This window comes from Marmota monax, unplaced genomic scaffold, assembly GCF_021218885.2.
Source record: "Marmota monax isolate L192 unplaced genomic scaffold, Marmota_monax_Labrador192_F-V1.1 WCK01_AAM20220418_F8-fsc00102, whole genome shotgun sequence".
Lineage (NCBI taxonomy): Eukaryota > Metazoa > Chordata > Mammalia > Rodentia > Sciuridae > Marmota > Marmota monax.
The window spans coordinates 6,571,547-6,590,098 of record NW_026692494.1 but is presented as its reverse complement, the minus strand read 5'-3'; the positions used below and the strand labels follow the sequence as shown (position 1 = coordinate 6,590,098).

Here is an 18,552-nt window from a genome sequence, read left to right as displayed (position 1 = left end):
CGGAGTGTTTTTATATTAGTTTTTTTTTTTTATTTTGGGGGGTACCGGGGGTTGAACTCAGAGGCATTCCACCACTAAGTCACGTCCCCAGCCCTGTTTTGTATTTTATTTAGAGCCAGGGTCTCACTGAGTTGCTTAGCACCTTGCCAATTGCTGAGGCTGGCTTTGAACTGGTGATCTTCCTGCCTCAGCCTCCCATCCGCTGGGATTAAGGGCGTGCACCACCGCGCACGGATATTTATTTATTTTTCAGTACTGCATATTGAACCCAGTAGTTCTCCATCACTGAGCTACATCCCCATCCCCACCCCTTTCCATTTCTTATTTTAAGACAGGTCTCTCTCTCTCTCTCTCTCTCTCTCTCTCTCTCTCTCTCTCTCTCTCTCTCTCTCTCGTTTATTTAGTTGTAGATGAGCACACAGTATCTTTTTATTTATTTTTATGTGGTGCTGAGGATTGAACCTAGTGCCTCACACATAGGAGGCAAGCACGTTACCACTGAGCTACAGCCTCAGCCCCAAGACAGGTCTCTTAAATTGCCCAGACTGCCCACGGATTTGTGATCCTCCAGAGTCCGTGGAACCACAAGCTTGCGTACCGCACCCTGGCTTTTTTTTTTCTTTTCATTTTTGCATGTTTAGTAAATAATGAGGACAGTATTCTACAATTTATAGATGCCTGTCCATCTGCATTTATCCAGTGAGGACTTTGGGGCGCCATTATTAGTATCCCCAGTTTATTTTTGTGGAAGCTGAGGTTCTCAGAGGTTGATCAGGTGGCTCTAGGACGCATAGCATGAACTTTAGGGAGATCGAAAGGAAAGTCCAGATCTATCAGACTCCCAGTTGAAAAGCTGAGGGGCAGCTTGGGCATCGTGTTTCCTGGATATTTCCTTTATTTAATTTTTAGTTGTAGTTGAACACAGTACTTTTATTTATTTATTTTCATGTACTGAGGATTGAACCCAGAGCCTCGTGCGTGCTAGGCAGGCGCTCTACCCCTGAGCCACAACCCCAGCCCTCCTGGATATTTTCAAACTCATCCATTCCCTTCAGCCTCAGTTGACCCACTAGTCCCCAAGCCCCCAAAGACGGGAGCAGACTGGGCGTGGTGGCACATAGTTAGGAGGCTGAGGCAGGAGGATGGCGCTGGAAATACCAAGCCCAGAAGCAGGTGGCCAAGGCAAACTTCACTTTTGCCAGAAGGGGGTGCTACCCAGTGCACCTGGGTGGGTAGGCTGCCTGCTGTGTCCCTAACTGAGCAGTCCCCCTGGTCCTGATAGGAGGAACTGGGGTTTACAATCTACACAATTGCCTAATTTGAAAATTGGGGAGTACAAATGGAAGGGCTGTAGTTAAAATAACTACAAGTGGATCTTACATCCCAATTAAGGCTAAATACCATATTATGAAAATGCACCACAAAACTTCCTCACTATTTCTCACGATTGCAAGTTCAAGGCCAGTCTGAGCAACTCAGGGAGGCTCTAAACAGCTTAGACCCTTTCTCAAAATAAAAATAACACAGACTGGGAATGTACTCAGTGGTGAGGCACCCCTGGGCTGCACGCCAGGTCCAGGAAAGAGTGGAGCAGGAAGGATGGATTAAAGGAGATGCTTTGTGGAGCCTGGGTTCAGCCCCAGCCTCTCCAGGTGGTCCTCTCAGGCTAGGAAGGGCCAAAGCTTTTGTCCAGTTGGGGAAACTGAAGCCCAGGGATCGGAGCCCGCAACAGGGTCCCACTGGCTGTGAAGACTAGGGAAACCAGGTTCCAGGCTGCTGTCCACAGGGCCCTGAGGCAGGAGCCTGCTGAGGTGGGAGGAGCAGAGCAGAGAGACATTAAAGGCAGCCCTGGAGGAGGCTCAGTCTGTGTGGCCAGTAAGACACCAAAAAAGAACAAAGGAAAAGGTGGGACTCCAGGGCTGAAGGAGGTGACAACGCTGAGACACTAGCAAGGCCAGCCTCCAGAGGCCCCTCCTGCTGCCTGGAGCTTGGCTTCCCCACAGCTGGGGCAAGGCTGTCCCTGGCTGGAAGGGCCCGCCCCGCGAGGCTGGCAGCCTCTGGAGGCCACATTCCAGCCACCTTGCCCACGCAGGCCTGGCCACAATGACACCACGGGTGGGGAATGTTTTCTACAGACAGCAGCATCCTCCCTGACCCATCCCGGCTCACCCAGGGTGCCCAGGGCTGTGACCTCAGACCCTGCCTACTCCTGGGGTCACCTTCCTGACGCCCCAGGATGGCCGAGTCAGCAGGACCTGCTCCCCTAGACCAGGGACACTTTGCATCCCACAGTCTGGCAGAGCCAGGGACCTGGGTGGAAGACAAGATTTCCAAGTTCTTTTTTAATTTAATTTTATTTTTATTTTTCAATGTAATCGGACACAACACCTTTATTTTATTTATTTTATCTTTATATGGCGCTGAGGATCGAACCCAGGGCCTTGCATGTGCTAGGCGAGTGCTCTACCGCTGAACCCCCACCCAGCCCCAAGGTTTCCAAGTTCTTTCTCCCTTCCCGATGCCTCAGATTCCTCTTTGATTGGATGGGACACCAGACTCTCAAGGCAGCAGTCCCTGCACAGAGCTCCTGGTAACATGCTCAGGAAACTCCCTCAGGGTCCACCTGTGTGTGACACGGCTCCCACTGAGCTCCTCTGGCCTGCAAGGCCCACGTTGTTCCTCTCATGGTGTTTCTTTATGATCGATTGTGAGGGTGTCTGTAGAGGGCAATGGATTTCCACTTCTTGATGGTATCAAGCTTCCTTGTAAAAACTTAAGCAAGAAAAATGCTAATGACACAAAGACTAGTGGAGACAGGTGCAGTGACACAGGGAACACAGCATAGGGCCAAGTGTGGGGTGTTCTGTGACACATCAGAGGTGTCCACATGGGGAAGACAAAGACCCGGCATCGCCCGCCAAGTCACGTGTGTTTGTGAGACATGCACACCTGAGGATCAGTGTACACGTCCAGCCCACAGGTCAATCTGTTTTCTCAAACGGAAAACCAGGTGTTCCGGAGGACAGTAACAGGACAGGATACTGTTAAGATCAGCCCCAAAGCCCTCTTGTGCAGTATCCTGTCATTCCTAATCTAAGGGGCAGTATCCTGTACTCATTCCTCAAACCACCAGCTCTTCTGCCTGTCCTGGAAGGCCACATTGGTGGGCTCCTGCACATCTGGCTGCTTTAACTCAGCATTGTTTGAGATTGACATCTGCTGTGTACTTTTTGTGTGTGTGTGGCTGTGTAGTGTTCCACAGTGTGAATTTATGAGGATGTCTTTCACATTCTCCTGCTGATAGAGAGCAAAAGGAATATATAGAACAGAGGAATTCAGAAGTACAGTTTGCACATATTAATTGTACTAATCTCACAACTTTTCTGTAAGCTTAAGGTCTTTCAAAAACTCACAATGGAGTTGGGCACACTTATAATCCCAGCGGCCCAGGAGGCTGAGGCAGGAGTATCTTGGGTTCAAAGCCAGCCTCAGCAATGGCAAGGCACTGAGCAATTCAGTGAGATCCTGTCTCTAAATAAAATACAAAACAGGGCTGTGGATGTGGCTCAGTGGTTGAGTGTCCCTGAGTTCAATACCCAGTATTCCTCTTGGAGAGAAAGAAAGAGAGAGAGAGAAAAGGAAGGAAGGAAGGAAGGAAGGAAGGAAGGAACGAACGAACTAACTAACTAACTAACTTACAGGGAGCAGTGGCATGCAGTGGCTTGGGAGGCTGAGGCAAGACCCTGTCTCTGATTAAAGTATAAAAAAGAACTGGCGATGTGGGTCAGTGGTTAAGTGCCTCTGGGTTCAATCCCTGGTACCAAAACAAAACAAAGCCACGCAGTATGTAACTCCATTAACAGAAAATGTCCAGGACAGGAGGGGGACTCCAGGTGGACAGGCATTGGATTCCTCTGTGGGGTGGTGGAATGTTCTTGAATTAGTGGGTATGGTTGCACAACTGCGAGTGCACGACTAAGGCTGAATCGCGCACTTCACGTGGGCGATTTGTATGGCATGCAGAATACATTCAGTCAAGCTGCTATTAAACCACGTAAGTCAGACTCCTGGGTGAAGTGGCCTCCCAGGTGGTCCTCTGGAGGGGCCTGAGGACGTCCTGGTGGGGGCAGGGCCCTGGGGAGGGAAGGGAAGCTTCTTTATTCAGCATGGAGTGCTGCATCCTCTGCCACCACTGGAATCACCTGCTGGTTCCTTCAGACGTCCCTTGCTGGCCACTTTTCACGGGAGCCGTGTGGGGTGAGGTGACAACCCCAGGTCATGCAGGTCTGGTGTCAGGATTTGAATGTGGGGAGCAGGCCAGGCTGCATCCAGCATGGAGGCACCTGGCCCTACCCACCCTGGGGCTGGAGACCCGGCTGGCCCCACCCACTGCGGACCCGCCCAGGGCAGGAAGAGTCGGGGGAACCCCTGAGCCGCCAGACCGGTCTCCCGTCCAGAGGGCTCCCCAGAGGGCGGCTGCTCACAGGTCTCCACCTTAGAGCTCTTTTAAGGTGCCGCCTGGGGTCAGGGAGGAAAGCCAGGGGTGTTGGGAGCAGTGGGCAGACCTGGGATCTGGGGATGTGCTCCTGTGGGCTTTGGGGAGGTCGCTGCGCTGAGGGCCTGTCAAGGGCACCTCTTGGCTCTGAGCCTGTGGAGCCACTGTGCGCACCTCGGAGCCCCGGGGTGCGGGCGGGCTGATGAGGGTGGGTGCTGGCTGGCGAGCTGGGGTGGCCTGCGTGGGGCTCGGGTGTGGCCATAAGCAGGAGCCCGCGTGGGTGAGCAGCCGCCCATTCCTGCCACCTCAGACGCGCCGCCACAACGTCTGGGGCGTCATCCGGCCCTCTCGGCTGACCACGGACTGGCCCACTTGTCCCAACTCCTGGGGCTGCTGCCCACCTGCAGCCCTCCCTCCCTATCCCACAGAGAAGCCCCTGCTGCCCACGCACCTCCCTGTCTCTGCCTCTCCCTGTCGCTGTTTCTTCGTCTCTCCTTGTCTGTCTCTCTCAGTAACTGTCTCTCAGCCTCCGTCTCTCCCTGAGCTCTTTCTCCTGTCTCTGTACCTGCCTCACACCCTGGAGATAAACGCATGCACCGGAGGCCGCGAATCGTGGGCGGGGCCTGCCCTCCCCCAGGCGCCCATTGGCTGACTGCCGGGCTGTGCCCGCCCAGAGGCAGACATTGGCCCCGCCTCTCGACTGCCATTGGCCAACGCGAGTCCCGCCCCCGTCCCCCTGCGAAGCCAGGTCGAGCCGCGGACTCCGAAGACTAGAGCCGGCGGTGAGCGGAGTGGGCCATGCGCCGCCGCCTCTGGCTTGGCCTGGCCTGGCTGCTGCTGGCGCGTGCGCCCAGTGCTGCGGGGACTCCGAGCGCCCCAAGGAGGCCGCGCAGCTACCCGCACCTGGAAGGCGACGTGCGCTGGAGGCGCCTATTCTCCTCCACCCAATTCTTCTTGCGCGTGGACCCCGGCGGCCGGGTGCTGGGCACCCGCTGGCGCCACGGCCAGGACAGTAAGTGCGCTGGGGCAGCAGGCCGGAGAGGGCGGCGGGGGCACAGTATTGACAAAGGGTGGGCTGACCAAGTCATTCCCTAGCTCGGGCCTGTTTCCTCTGCCCTAAGGTGGGTGCAACCCACTGGGTAAGAGGGAGGGTGGGGCACTCAAGGCTCCTGGCTTCCTGCAGACAAGGGTCTGAACTGTATAGTTCTGAGAGTGTGGGTCGCCAGAGTACAGGAGGGAAATGGGCAGCAGGAAGGGTTGCAGTGGTCCAGCTGGGTCAGGGGGTGGACACTCAACTCTGGGCTCCTGACACTGAAGTCAGTACCTATGTTGATGTGACTCCTGTGTCTTCCCAGACACCCCGTGTGACAGGTGAAAGAACCGAGGCACAGAGAGGGAAGCGAGCTACAGAGGGTCCCACCAAACAGGGGAGGTGGAGCTGAGGCTCACAGTGACAGGAAGCCCCACGGTCTCTGCTTTTGGGCTGTGGCCTCTGGGCCCTGCTCAGCAAGTGTGAAATATGTATGGCAGGAGGAGAGGCCAGGCACAGAGGAGACTGGGCACTGGGAGACCAGGGGTCACAGCTGCCCGGTCTGGGCAGGGGGCAAGCTGGTCACTGGCACCTGAATCACCACCATCAGGAGACGTAATCACCCCTGCCCTTCACAGAGGCTTTCATCTGGGGCTCCAAGGCCCTGAGGCAGCACGCGGGGAGGGCAATGACAGGGGACTGGCCAGGCAGGTCCATCCATGGTAGCATGGCCAGGCGGGGTGGCCTCAGGCTGGCGGAGAGAGCTGGCTCTGCCAGGCGATCTGGAGTGGGCACTGCTTCCCTTGAGCTTCTGCCCCATCTGGACAGGGATGGGGTGATGGAGGACAGGTGGCTCTGTGAACGGGCTCTTCTTCCTGAATTGGAGGTTACTGATGGCACCGCAGTGCACTGTGGCATGTGGGTCCCCGTCCTCTCAGCCAGAGAGTGATGTAGCCCTCACAGCGGGCCATGCGGGTCAGGAGGGGGGTTTGGCGGCCTCTCTGGGAAGGTGGTGAGCCTTGGATGGTGACCAGGAGCTGACCGTGCACATGGGCTGTGCACCTGGCCCTGGAGGGCGAGTGGCGTGGCAGTGGAGGTGGTACTGCCACCTCACAGGCTTTGGCCTCCATGTCCAGAACAACAGCTGGAGGGCAGCGCCTGGAGTCGACCCTTGGCGCCATGCCCAGGCACAGTGGGAGGGTCCTCGCTGTGCCTCTACTGGACGGGGCTGCACTCATGGTGCAGGCCCTGTCCAGTGACCCACTGACAGGCTGCTGTGGTGGCCCCTCTGGGGAGTCAGTGCGGGCAGCACCTCCATCCAGGGCTGCCAGGGCAGCAGCGGGCTCCCTGGAACAGGGCAGGAAGTGCGCCTGCGGAGTGGGAGCCAGGCCTCTGTGGCTCTACGGGGCCTAGCTGCCCTTCTGGCCCTCAGCAGTTGGCCAAGGGCTGCCCGGACTCCATCGCGAGCTGCTGCGAGCACATACAGACCCAAGGAGTCCTGGGCGGCTCAAGCCGAGCCTGGTTCCCAGCCTTGTGCCTGAGCTGAAGGACATGGACAGGGATGCCGGGCTCCTGAGCAGCCCGCCTGGGCAGGCGCACAGTAGGGGTGCAGATGAGTGGAGGTGAGGCAGGGCATACGTGGAGAGATGGTTAGTGGGAGTGGAAGCTGGTGGTGGCCCTCACCAGCCCCTCTGCGCAGGTGTTGTGGAGATCCGCTCTGTCCACGTGGGCACCGTGGCCATCAAGGCTGTGCATTCAGGCTTCTACGTGGCTATGAGCCGTCAGGGCCACCTCTATGGGTCGGTGAGTACCGGGTGGTGGTGGGCAGGGGTGGACAGAGGGCAGCGTCAGCTGGCCTCACGCACCGCCCTCAGCGGGTCTGCCGTGTAGACTGCAGGTTCCTGGAGCGCATCGAGGAGAACGGCTACAACACCTACGCCTCACTCCGCTGGCGCCACAGGGGCCGGCCCATGTTCCTGGCACTGGACGGACGGGGGGCTCCCCGGCAAGGCATGCGCACACGGCGGCATCACCTGTCCACCCACTTCCTGCCCGTCCTGGTCTCCTGAAGCCCTTTGAGGTCTCAAGAGCCTGCTGACAGACCTGGAGGCTGGGGCAGGGAGGAGGGCCCCAAGGACACCTGAGACAGGTGGCAGGGGCCAGGCTGCAGGGCATTGGGCTCACTCATCCTGAGCTCTAACTGGGTGCCTACTGGGGGGCCTCACTGGGTCCCCCAGGCTGGGGGAGGCAGATGGCAAGCTGTGTCCACGGCCCAGCACGAGGAGGAGCACGTCCAGGATGAAGGCACACCCAGGCCGGGCTGAGGAGGAGTGCCCTGGATGGGAGCTGGCAAGGGCAAAGGCTGAGGGGTGCACGGGGCGGCTTGTGGGCAGCAAGGAGGGGCAGGCCTGCAGGGCCCAGCACAGTGTGCGTGGGACATTTGCACCGCCACCAGGCAGCCATGCGTGCGGCCAGAACAGCAGCCCAGACGTCCAGGCCTCACCCCCAGGGCCTGTGGACATGGCACTTCCCAGGGCAAGGGGCTCTGGTGGGGATCAGGGGAAGAGACCCCTGAGTGGGGCCACCCAGGGGTCCTCCTGAGAAGAGGCAGGAGGGCCAAAGTCAGAGGCCCTGGAAGATGCTGCGCGGCTGGCTCTGGGCTGGAGGAGGGGGATGGGGACTGTCCCTGGGCCTCAGGAGGATCTAGTTCTGCCACGCCTGGGTTTAGCCGGGGCAGCCCACATTGGCTGCCACCCAGAACTGTTTGATAATAAACGTCTCAGCCTATCAGATGCTGTCGTGTGTCACAGCAGCAGGACACACACACACACACACAGATGCCATCATCCCAGCCTCCTGCCTCTTGGGATGGGTAGGGGCTGCCAAGGGGCTTTGGATCTTCGTCCTCCGCAGATGGACCCTTGGGACAGCACACCCAGCAGCCAGTCCTCACTGTATTCCTCCTGGCTGGGCATGGGACCGGAACTGCCCACACAGGTGGCAGCTTCGGCCACCCAAGGCGACAGCATTCAGAAGCTAAGCCTTGGGTCCCCACAGGCTGCGCAACTCAAAGCTCCCATTTCTGTCAGGAGCGAGCCCAGCTGTGGAGCTGCCCCCCACCAGGGCAGAGGGCAGATGGTTGCCTGGGTCAGCACCTGCTGCCAGCACAGGGTGCTCCGGGACCAGAGCTCTGTCTCACCCGCGAGGCCCCAGTGCCTCCCAGGTAGGGGTCGACTGTGGGCTGCTTCTGCCAGCCTCCCTTCTCTGCTCTGCCACAGCATCCACCAGGTCAGGCCACCGTGGTGTCCTTTCAGACACAGAAGCCCAGAAAGCACCCAGCAGGCATGGGGCAGGCGATGCCCTCGACTGTCCACGCTCCCTGGTACTGGGGCCTCGGGGTCATGGGACTCCAGGGCACTCCACCACCTGGGCAGCAGAGGCTGCTATACAGGCCATACTGGCGGCCCAGTGCCACGGATGGTCCTGAGGCCGCACACCTGAGGGCTGAGAACAGAGGCCCTGCCTGACTTCCTGGAGCACTGGTTCCAGTTACACAGTTCTGCCACCAAGTGCCACTTGGCCTTCCTGGAACACTCCACTCGATGTCCACGGCCTGCTCTGTGGTCAGGAGGTGTGCAGCCCCTGGGCTCCCGGGGGAGGCACGGCCCCACAGGACGGCACCCTCGCCCTGCCAGCCGCTCAGGCCCTCTGGACACACTGGCGCGGAAGGAAAACGCCGAGCCACCGGCTCCTCTTTCAAGTAAGTGTATTTTAAATAGCTTTCAAGATACACATATTTTTTCCCTTTAAAAAACGTCTGTTAGAGCAGTTTTGTTCCTGGTTCTGCTGGTCACCCTTGTGGTCCCGAGGCCGGCGCTCGCTGTGCGGTCCGAGGCCCCGTGGCCCGTCCAGGTGGCGCACGCGGCTCTGGCGGAGCAGCTGCACAGATCATGCGTGGCCGCGCGAGAGCTAAAACGTCCATTTATTTCAAAGCAGTAATAATTTAAAATCATAAAAACCTTTCCACCGTTGAACGTTTGGAGGGTGAGGTTAGAGATGGGACAGAAGGCTGGTGCCCTGCAGGGGACATGTGGCCCACACCCCTCCGTGCAGGGAGCAGCTGGGCACGGATGTCCCTCCAGGGCTGCGTGGCTGGGGCTGGCTGAGCTCTGGTCCCCTGGAGAGCCGGGTCCCCGAGCCTGGCGCGCAGCCTGGGGCCTGCCGGAGCTGCGCAGCGGCCTGGGAGCTGGAGCTGGCGCCGGCTCAGGAGTTGCTCGTGGCGTTCTCGTTGCTGGGCGAGGAGGAGGAGGAGGACGAGGAGGAGGAGGAGAAGCTCACCCCAGTCAGGCCTGGGGGGTTGGTGGCCGTGTTCTGTCCGGTGAGGCTCTTGCGGCAGACAGGGCAGCTGTCGTGCTTTGTGGGGACAGAGGTGAGGCGGGGAGTTAGAGGCTGGCGCCCCCGGAGCGGGCACGGGCAGCGGGTGGGCTCACCTGCTCCAGCCAGGGCACGATGCAGCCGTTGTGGAACAGGTGGTTGCAGGGCAGCTGCCGCACACTCTCGCCCAGCGCGTAGTCGTCCTTGCACACGGGGCACTCAAGCCCAGAGCCTGTGGGACAGGCAGGGCCAGGTGGGTCCAGGCCCCCGTGGGCCCCACCCCAGCAGGAGCACCTAGGCCCTGGGCACCAAGGCCAAGAAGAGCATACCTACGTGCTCCTCGGTGACGGGGACGGTGGGCAGGGCCTGGATCTTCTCCTTGTCTGCGGGAGGGGGGCCCGTGTTTTCAAACTGGTTGAGGAGCTGAAAGACCAGAGGTGAGTGCCAGGAGCTCCAAGGCAAGGCACCCCAGGGAGCAGGCACCCCGCCCATGGGGCACGGCTGGAGGACCTACAAGAGCATCAGGGCGTGGTCCTGGGCTGGCTGGGCCCCAGGTTCTGCCAGGGAGGTGGCTCTGCCCACCGCTGCCTCGACTACCTACTGGCTGCTCAGGGTCCCAGTCCACTCATAGTATGGGCGGTGCCCAGGCAAGAAAGAAAGAGAGCGGGGGCCACCAGGGCAGATCTAGCACCTTGGTCCATGGGATGTCAGAGGTAAAGGCCCCAAGGTCATAACAGGCAAGAGGCGAGATACAGGGACCTCCAGGGTGGTCTCTGCAAGAGGAGACCATGCCCTGCCTTCTCTGGACGAACCCCCCAAATGCTGGGTGCAGTCACCCTGTACCTGCGTGATGATGGCATCCAGGCCGTTGGCCCCCCAGGCGTAGTCCATTGGGTTGGAGTGCAGGACGCCCCTGGGGGGGAGAGGCCAGGTCAGGAGGCCAGGGGTGCCAGGGGTGGGCGGGTGTGCCCCCCACCCCCTGCTACTCACCAGGGGCCCAGGCCCAAGTTGGGGATGGTGGCCGGAGTGATGATGCCGTTGACCAACTGCTGGATGATCCTGGAAGAGAGGGGGCAGGTCACCCACCCATGGGAGTCGGGCCTGTGCCAGCACCCAGAGATGACCCATCAGGGCTCAGGTGGAGGAAAAAACAAGGAAAAGAACCCAGCACAGCCTCCTGCTGAGGTCCAGGGGAGCGAGCCGTTTCCATCCGCATTTCACAGTGGCTTGGGCAGCCCAGACGTGCTGTGACACAACTCCTCAAGCCGGGGCCAGCTACAGCCCCAACCTGGCACGGTCCTGCCTCCAAAGTGCAGCGTGGGGCTTCAACTCCCCTGGGATGAGGGGAGCCAGGCTTCTGGGAGGAGGGGCTGTCAGAAGGGCCAGGCCAGCCCTGCTCCTGAAACCGTGGACCCCCCGGACTGCAAGGCCAGGCCTTCTTTCACAGGAGCCTGGCAAGAAGCCCAGGCTTCAGCAGAACACGTGCCTACGTCCAAGGGCCTGAACAACCCGTCTCGCTGAGCGGGGCCCTCTCTGGCCACCCCCAGGCCCCCTCACCCTTCCAGCGTGGGGACGCCTTCGTGCCGGCCGGTGGCCCGCCTGGCGGTGAGGCGGGCTCGGGGCTGCCGGGCGCCATACCGGTGCCGGGACTGGTGTTCTCTCTCCCTCCGGCTCTCAGGGTCCCTGCTGTCATCGGCCTGTGCCCCAGGAGGGAACGTGGGGATCTCAAAGCTGTCGTCAAAGATGCCGAAAGCAAATTGTCCGTAGCCCTGGGGCAGCGTGAACAGGTGCTGGTCCACGTTCTGGAGAGGGGAGCAGGACCTGAGCCTGCGTGGTCTGCTCAGGGCCCCATACACAGAGGCAAGGAGCCCTGGGACAGACAGGCAGATGAAAGGCAGGTACGACAGTGGGGCTGTCAAATCCACCTGGGCGGCCCAAGGACCCTGCCCACAGCCTCCAGGCCATCACCTTTCCATGTCCTCGAGGAGGAGGACAGGCCCATGCCCCTGCACCACGCTCACTGCCCATACCCAGCCCTTCTGGGGCCTGTCTCTGGGGGGCACACACCTCCTGCAGGTGGGCCCATCCCAGGCATAGGGGCTCCATGAGCCAGGGAGGGTCCAGCCTGCTTAGAACTCACCCCAGCAGGCAGGGCATAGGCAGACAGTGACATGTGGACACCAGACTAAGCAGTTGAGGGATGCAAGAGGCAGGGGACCAGGAGCCAAGCTGGGTGGGCCAATGGCAGAATGACAATAGCTGAAGCCCCAGGGACCTGGAATTCCTACTCACCTCAAACGGCTGCCGGCTCTGGTCAGCGGCGGCCGTGGAGGGAGCGGAACCGTTTTCTGTATTCCTGGGGAGAGAAGGTGCTTGTCGGCAGAAGCCAGCAGCCCTTGCCATCCCTTAGGGCACACAGCCATCCTCCACGTCAGGAAAGAGGAACACAGCACCAGAAGCACCTGGCACCTTCCGTCTCAGGACTCCACACGTGCTCAAGTGACAACAGTGCCCCAACCACCGTCAGCAGCTCACATCAGCTCCAGCGTCAATCCGCCTTCTGTCCCCACCACAGCGCATGTGGGTGTCTGTGTGGGTGCCATCCCCATGAGGTGAGGGAGGCGGTGAGGTGGGCACACATACACTGACCAAGTGCCACGAGGCTATCGTCCCTCTGCCTTGAGGCGTGTGTCCTGAAAGTCAGGACCCCAGGCCTGGCAGGTGTGCGACCCTCACCACTCTCCCAGCGCACCACCACGAGCTGTGCTATGCTACCTGGTCTCTTCTGGAAGCTCCTCGATAAAACCAGACTCACACCTGGGGCAGATGTAATCCTGCAGGAGAGAGGAGCAAGAGTCACCATGAACGCCCTCCATCAGCAAAACCCCCCTTTGCTAGAGCAAGCGCAGGCTGCAGCCCTCAAGAGCCACTCCTGGCCTGTGGGTCATGAAGGATCGGGGGATAAGGGAGGCCCGGGGACGTGTGTTCCCACTGGCCACATAGCTGCTGCAGCAAGAGACTCCCCCTATGGCCTCAATGACCCAAGCCACCTGTTGGATGCTCCTGGAGGCCAAGCCCAGGTTTTTCTGGTGGTCTCCTGTCCCAGAGTGACCCAGACTCGGCAGGCGTCCCAATGACAGAGGTCCTGGGGCCTCTTGGGAGGGGCACACTCAGACACAGGAGCTACAGACTCATAGTGGCACCCCAGCACTGGCAGCCAGGTAGGCAGCCTGCTACGCTGGGGGCATAGATGATGCTGTCATGTCCTGGAAGGGAAGCCAAGGACCGACTCTGGGGATGGCAGGCTCCTGAGTCCCAAGAGCAGGTGACAAACCCCAGCCACACTCAGATCAGGCAGGCCCACGTCAGCTAAGGTGTCCTGCAGTTCAAACAGGGAGACAAGTCTGTTGGCCTGGTGGCTCCCACACCTCCCAGACTTGGCCTGCCCCAGAGCTCTCTCAGGTCACTGCAGCCCACACCGTAGCCCTGGAAATCAGGCAACCCCCTCTTCTCGGCCAAGGATCACTTGTCACTGGGGCCATGCAGCCTGTGGGCATATGTCCCATAGGGTCCCCAGGCCACGGTGGCTGTACACAGTGCCTGCCACACTTTCCTCTCAGACCCAAAGCCACCTCTGCAGGCTTGACCCAAGCTCCTCCCCATGACCTGTATCATTAGCTCTAGCCAAGACTGGCCAGCTGCCCCTTGTCCAGAGCAGCCAAGGTCCCAGCCAGAGGCAGCTTGTGCCCAGTTCTGACACCCTCCTAGCCCTGCACTGTCCATTCTGTCACAACTGCCTCCCCCTAAGTGTCCATCTGGACACCATTCTGCAGAGGCCACCCTCACCAGCCCTGCTGCTTGGCCACTTCTGTTCCTCACAAGCCTCTGTCAGGATGACGGACCCTGGCTGTGTGCCCACTTACTCCTCCCCTGGAGGTGGGGAGAGGGATAGGCACCAATCCTGCCCAGTGAAGATATGTACAACCATGTATCCCATGCCACATCTCTTCATTCAGGTAATGCTTGTACAACACACACACAGAGAGCCCTCAGCCAGGCACCACAGGGAAGCTGGGGAAACTGAGCCAAGAGATGAGAGGGCCACAGTGCTGAATGCCTTTATGGGTCTCTGAGGAAGCCCACCACTCTGTTTCTCTTTTTATGTATTATTATTATTATTATTTAAGCTGTTGATGGGCCTGTTTTATTTATATGTAGTGCTGAGAATCGAATCCAGTGCCTCACGCATGCCAGACAAGCGCTCTACCACTGAGTTATAACCCCGGTCCACACCACTACTCTTCATGCAGGATAATAATGCAGACTTCTCAGCTGAGCATGGTGTGCAGAAGCATGGGGAGATGTGGACGCCCAACTCTCTCCATAGCCCCAGGGGTGCATGTGACACTCCTCATGTCCTTTTCTTCTTAGACCTAGCAGCTGCCACCAAGACTCGCATCTGCATCGTGTCCGTCTCACAGCATGTGTGAACCCTGCACCAAGGACACGAGGCTCCTGGTATGGGCTGGAAGAACACCAGGGGAGCAAAGCTGCTGCTCAGCACAGATCTGCTGTGAGGGCTTTTGCACACCTGCAACTGCACTCAGGGCACCTGGTGGGATGGTGTCCACTGCACACAGGCCCCACAGGCACTGAAGCCCAGTGGCACCTAAGTGCACCTTCCAGGATTCTCTGGCTGATCTACCACCGACAGGCACCTTGCATGTGCCACTAGACAGAAGGCTCAGGGTGTGGAGGCCCTGGGACTGCAGGGGTGGCTCTGCCCAGGACCCCAGGTCAAGTTGCCCTCCTGGGCACAAACAGAAGAGTGCTGATGTGGGCAGAAACCTGAAAGGAAAAATTCAGCCCACAGCTGTCCTACCCACCCCAGCCATGACTCCCTGGGCATCCCCAACGCTCCACCCACCACCAGGTGCTGGGCTTACAGAATACTGCTGGGAGGCAGTTTCCACCTACCCTCCCTGGGGCCTTAACTTCCGCAGAACCACCACAGGACACTGGACAGACAGTGTGAAGAGGAACAGGAATCTCTACCACAGCTTACAGCACACAGCAGGGCACACTAAATAGGGCAATGGATGTTGGGCAGAAACAGATGCACACCTGGGGTGGGGAGAGAAGGGGAGAGAGGCTCCCAGAGACTTCCAGAGTCCAAGAAGGGCCGTCAGTGACAATAACAGTGCCCCCACTGCCCCTGGCTCACCCCTGGCCTTCCTTGTCCACCCATCCATCTCAGAGGTTGCATCACCCACTAGTTTACCCCTCTAGGAGGCAGCAGGCTTGTCCATGGGGTTGGGGAATGCCAGGTGGTCAGGCCTACAGCCACTTCCCCTCCCCAGGTGGCACAAAGAGATCCAAAGACTCCCGCTAAACAAAGTCCCTCCAACTATACCTGTCTGCCCTGGCTTGGGCCACAGGGTGCTGTGAGGGAGGGAGGCCAGAGAGGCCAGCACTGGGCAGGTGCCTGCCCACAGGGTGCTCCACATCCATGCCCTGTGTGTCATCCTGCCTGTACCAAATCTGAGAGGAGTCTGGGCTGCGTACCTGCCCTGGAGGCCTCCGGCTAGCCCGGCTGGTTCCTGCTCCCACCTGCCTCTCCACCTAAGCTGAGCAGTCCTGACGCCCAGATGCTCCCTGCTCTGCTTCTCAGTCTCAGCCGACAAGAGCACCCGCCCACCTGTCTGCACAGTCCCCTCCTGAGGACGCCCTCACAGGCAAACCACCAGGGAGACAGGCCAGGTACTGGCCACCTGCATACATGCTCCTTGCCCCCTAACTCCAATTCACTGAACAGGCCAGGATGTTGAGAAGTGGTGTAGCTGTTGGGGCCTCAGCCTGACTCAGAGAAGCCCCCTAGAGCAGGCTCAAGGGCCACAGCAGCCAATCCCTGTCATCAGGAAGTAGACATTTCCTAACAACCCGCCAAGAGTCTGAGCCACAGCAGACACCTCATAACTGACTACAACATGGACAAGCTCCTCTTTGGGGTGTCAGGGACAGGCTGGGACTTTCCCAGGTTGACAGACCCCTCCCAGGGCACCAGGTATGCCAGTCCCAGTATACAGCAGTTCTGCCACAGCCAGCTGGCCACTGGTTGAGTCCCACCACAGCCCACAGGCAGGCATCCTCAAGACCGGTCACCACACCCTACCCCACACCCCTCCCCACTGTTACTGGTTCTTACGAAATTTTGCCAAGGTCTGATTTAGTGTTTGTCAGGCCCTGGGCCAGTCTATAAACCCTGTAAGGTGAAAGACCACATTGGATTGCTGTGACTAGAGGAATGTCCTTACCAGGTCTGGTGACAGTCAGAGGAGGTCAGGGTCCTCCTTGCCCAAAGCCACAGTCAGGAAGCAGCCACACCATGTGGGCCCCAGGAAGCCCAGGAAGGCAGACCAAGAATACAGCTGGGTCAGGTCAGCTCCACACACTGCACCCACCCTGCCCCGGGCTCCATCCCCCAAGACGGGATCTGTCCTGGGTCTCACAGCAGCTACAGGGCAGCACTGTCACTAAGCCAGGCCTGCACACTACCAAGCCACCAGTCCTGCCTGCCACAAATAGAAAGGCAGGGACAATGAAAGCCAGAGCTGGAACAAGACTCCAGGAAGATGGGATGGAAGAGAGGCAACTCTCAGCTCGGGTCTGTGCCGTGCCCAGACTTTACCTCCCTCTCCTTCTAGGGAGAGGATAAGCCCCTGGCTCCAGAAGCCGCTGCCTCTCTCCCCTCCAGGCCCCTCCTGCAGGGAACTCCGAAGGCCCATTGGTCAGGGAGTACCACCCCCAGGAGGTAGGTGACAAGCAGGGTGTAGCTCTGGCAGCTCCACAGCCCTCGGCACCCAAGGCCCCTTCCCCTCAGAGACCCGTCAACCCCGGCACCTCCCTCTACCCGGCTCCCTCTGAGTCGCTGGAGAGTGGGTAGGGCGCAAAGAAGAGGGCCACAGGCCACTTCTCTGGGAGCCACCGCAGGCTTGTTTTCCCAGCCGAAACGCAAAATGGCCACTTTCCCCACCAGCCTGGGCAGGGAGAGTGCGGACCGAAGCAGGAACGGCCTGCCCACCTACTGACTCCAAGCCCGGGGGACGCACTGGTCTGAAGGGGCAGGAAGCGCCCCGGGCGCACCCAGGCCGGGCCCCTGGGGCGAGGGGGCGGCGCTCTCGGGGACCCTTGGCGCCCCGGCCCGAGGCTGACCTCGCCTCAAACACCTGCCATCGGCAGCTGCGGGACCCGGACGGCGCCTGGTCCCAGTGGCCGGACCCACGCGGCCAGCGCAGCGAGGCGCGCCCCCGCAGCCCGGCCACGCGCTCGGCGAACACCCCACGGCGGCCGCCCAGGGCCCGCATCCTCCGGAGCCGGGGCCAGGCGCCCCCGCCTGCGGCTCCCCGCGGCGCTCGGCCTCCGGGGCTCAGGCTGCGCCGCAGTGCCGCGCTTGCGGACCGGCGCCCGGGCTCAGCAGCGGCTGGGTCGGTCGCCCGCCGAGCCGCCGCGTCCCCGCCCCCGGAGCGGGGCTCAGGCCGCACCGCACGGGCCTCCGCGGAGAGGACCCGCGCCGGCGCCGCCGGGCCCGGCCCCCGCCCGCCGCGGCCTGCCCAGGCCCGCGCGTACAGGCCCGCCCGCCCGGGCCTCACCGGCAGGCGCGGCACGATCTCGACCGAGCAGCAGTGGCAGAAGTACCGTCCGGGCTGCGGCGACGCCTCGGCCATGGCCGCCGCCGCCTCCGCGCCGCCCGCCCCCCGCGCGGCGCCCGCCGCCGGCCGTTTGCTGCTCCCTCGCCGGCCGACGCGCCCGCGCACGCTCACGCACGGCACGCACACTCACGCACGGCGTGGAGCGGACCAGCGGCGCGGGAAGCGCGCGCGGCGGGTGGAGGCGCGCGCGACGGTGGCCGCTGAGGGGCAAACTAGGAACGGCTGTCAAATTTGACTCCGGACGGCGGGGAGGAGCCAGACTGGAGTGCCGAGGCGGTCAGGGGGCGGGGACTGAGTGGGGTGGGGCCGAGTCACCTTGGCAACCTGGGTCTCCCCTGGGGCAGGTCACTGCGGTACCCCTCTTCCTCCTTTCCTCCTCCTCCTGCCTTTTCTTCTCCACTCGCTCCTTTTCCTCCTCCTCCTCTTGCTCTTTTTCTCCCTTTCCTCCTACTCTTCTCCTACCTCCTGATCCTCCCCTATTCTCCCCTTCCCCCTGTTCTTACTCTTCCTCCCCTCTAACTCTTCCCCTTTGTTTTCCCTCTTCCTCCGCCTGCGCCTCCCCTTTCTCCCCCCAGCCGCCTCCTCCACTCTCTCCCTCCTCCGCTCTTGCTATCCCTCCTCCTAACCTGGGAAGGCACTGGACTCCCTCTGTTCTTCTCTCCCATTTGCCCTTCTCCTCCAGGTGCACCATTCCTCAGGCTATGGCCGGACTTCTGCCTCTTCTCTCTCCAGTTTTCTGCTAAATGTCACAGAGTTTTCTGATGCTCAGAACAAGAGTAGCTCTTGTTCCCACCTGAGAACTGTGAGGTCCTGCTCCAGCAGAAGGACTTCTGTGTCTCCTTCCCAGCTGCACCCAGGCTGTGCTTGGCACCCAGTTGTGAATCCATTAACACTGGTGGAATGAATGCAGCCAGGGACACTCCTGGGTGGAAGGAGGACCCTTC

The 18,552-nt window shown here is 60.4% G+C and overlaps 2 protein-coding genes across 4 annotated transcripts; one reads left to right on the top strand and one right to left on the bottom strand.

Annotated features, from left to right (window-relative positions):
* Positions 1-5,282: 5,282 nt before the first annotated feature.
* Positions 5,283-8,655, top strand: Fgf22 (fibroblast growth factor 22). The gene is made up of 3 exons (XM_046444429.2): positions 5,283-5,507; positions 7,225-7,328; positions 7,400-8,655. The coding sequence occupies exons 1-3, from the start codon at positions 5,294-5,296 to the stop codon at positions 7,592-7,594; spliced, it is 513 nt and encodes a 170-aa protein (XP_046300385.1). The 5' UTR covers positions 5,283-5,293; the 3' UTR covers positions 7,595-8,655.
* A 619-nt stretch (positions 8,656-9,274) lies between these two features.
* On the bottom strand, positions 9,275-17,676 carry Rnf126 (ring finger protein 126). 3 transcript variants are annotated; one of them, XM_046444427.2, is made up of 9 exons: positions 17,549-17,676; positions 12,675-12,733; positions 12,192-12,255; positions 11,457-11,701; positions 10,890-10,958; positions 10,743-10,812; positions 10,233-10,322; positions 10,016-10,131; positions 9,275-9,938 (listed from the first exon to the last, which is right to left on the bottom strand). In XM_046444427.2, exons 1-9 carry the CDS (start codon positions 17,621-17,623, stop codon positions 9,869-9,871), a joined length of 858 nt encoding a protein of 285 aa, XP_046300383.1. In that variant the 5' UTR covers positions 17,624-17,676; the 3' UTR covers positions 9,275-9,868. The 3 variants fall into 3 exon arrangements, with proteins under 3 accessions (XP_046300383.1, XP_046300381.1, XP_046300382.1); XM_046444425.2 differs by having other exon boundaries at positions 10,229-10,322; positions 17,549-17,675; XM_046444426.2 differs by having other exon boundaries at positions 10,229-10,322; positions 11,538-11,701; positions 17,549-17,675.
* Between the last annotated feature and the right edge of the window lie 876 nt (positions 17,677-18,552).

Coding starts and splice junctions, on each gene's coding strand:
- Fgf22 (XM_046444429.2), top strand. CDS start 5,294: ATGCGCCGCCGCCTCTGGCTTGGCCTGGCCTGGCTGCTGCTGGCGCGT. Junction 5,508..7,224: donor CTGGCGCCACGGCCAGGACA/GTAAGTGCGCTG, acceptor CCCTCTGCGCAG/GTGTTGTGGAGATCCGCTCT. Junction 7,329..7,399: donor AGGGCCACCTCTATGGGTCG/GTGAGTACCGGG, acceptor CACCGCCCTCAG/CGGGTCTGCCGTGTAGACTG.
- Rnf126 (XM_046444425.2), bottom strand. CDS start 17,623: ATGGCCGAGGCGTCGCCGCAGCCCGGACGGTACTTCTGCCACTGCTGC. Junction 12,256..12,674: donor GAGCTTCCAGAAGAGACCAG/GTAGCATAGCAC, acceptor TTCTCTCCCCAG/GAATACAGAAAACGGTTCCG. Junction 10,959..11,456: donor GGCGTCCCCACGCTGGAAGG/GTGAGGGGGCCT, acceptor CCTCTCTTCCAG/GATCATCCAGCAGTTGGTCA.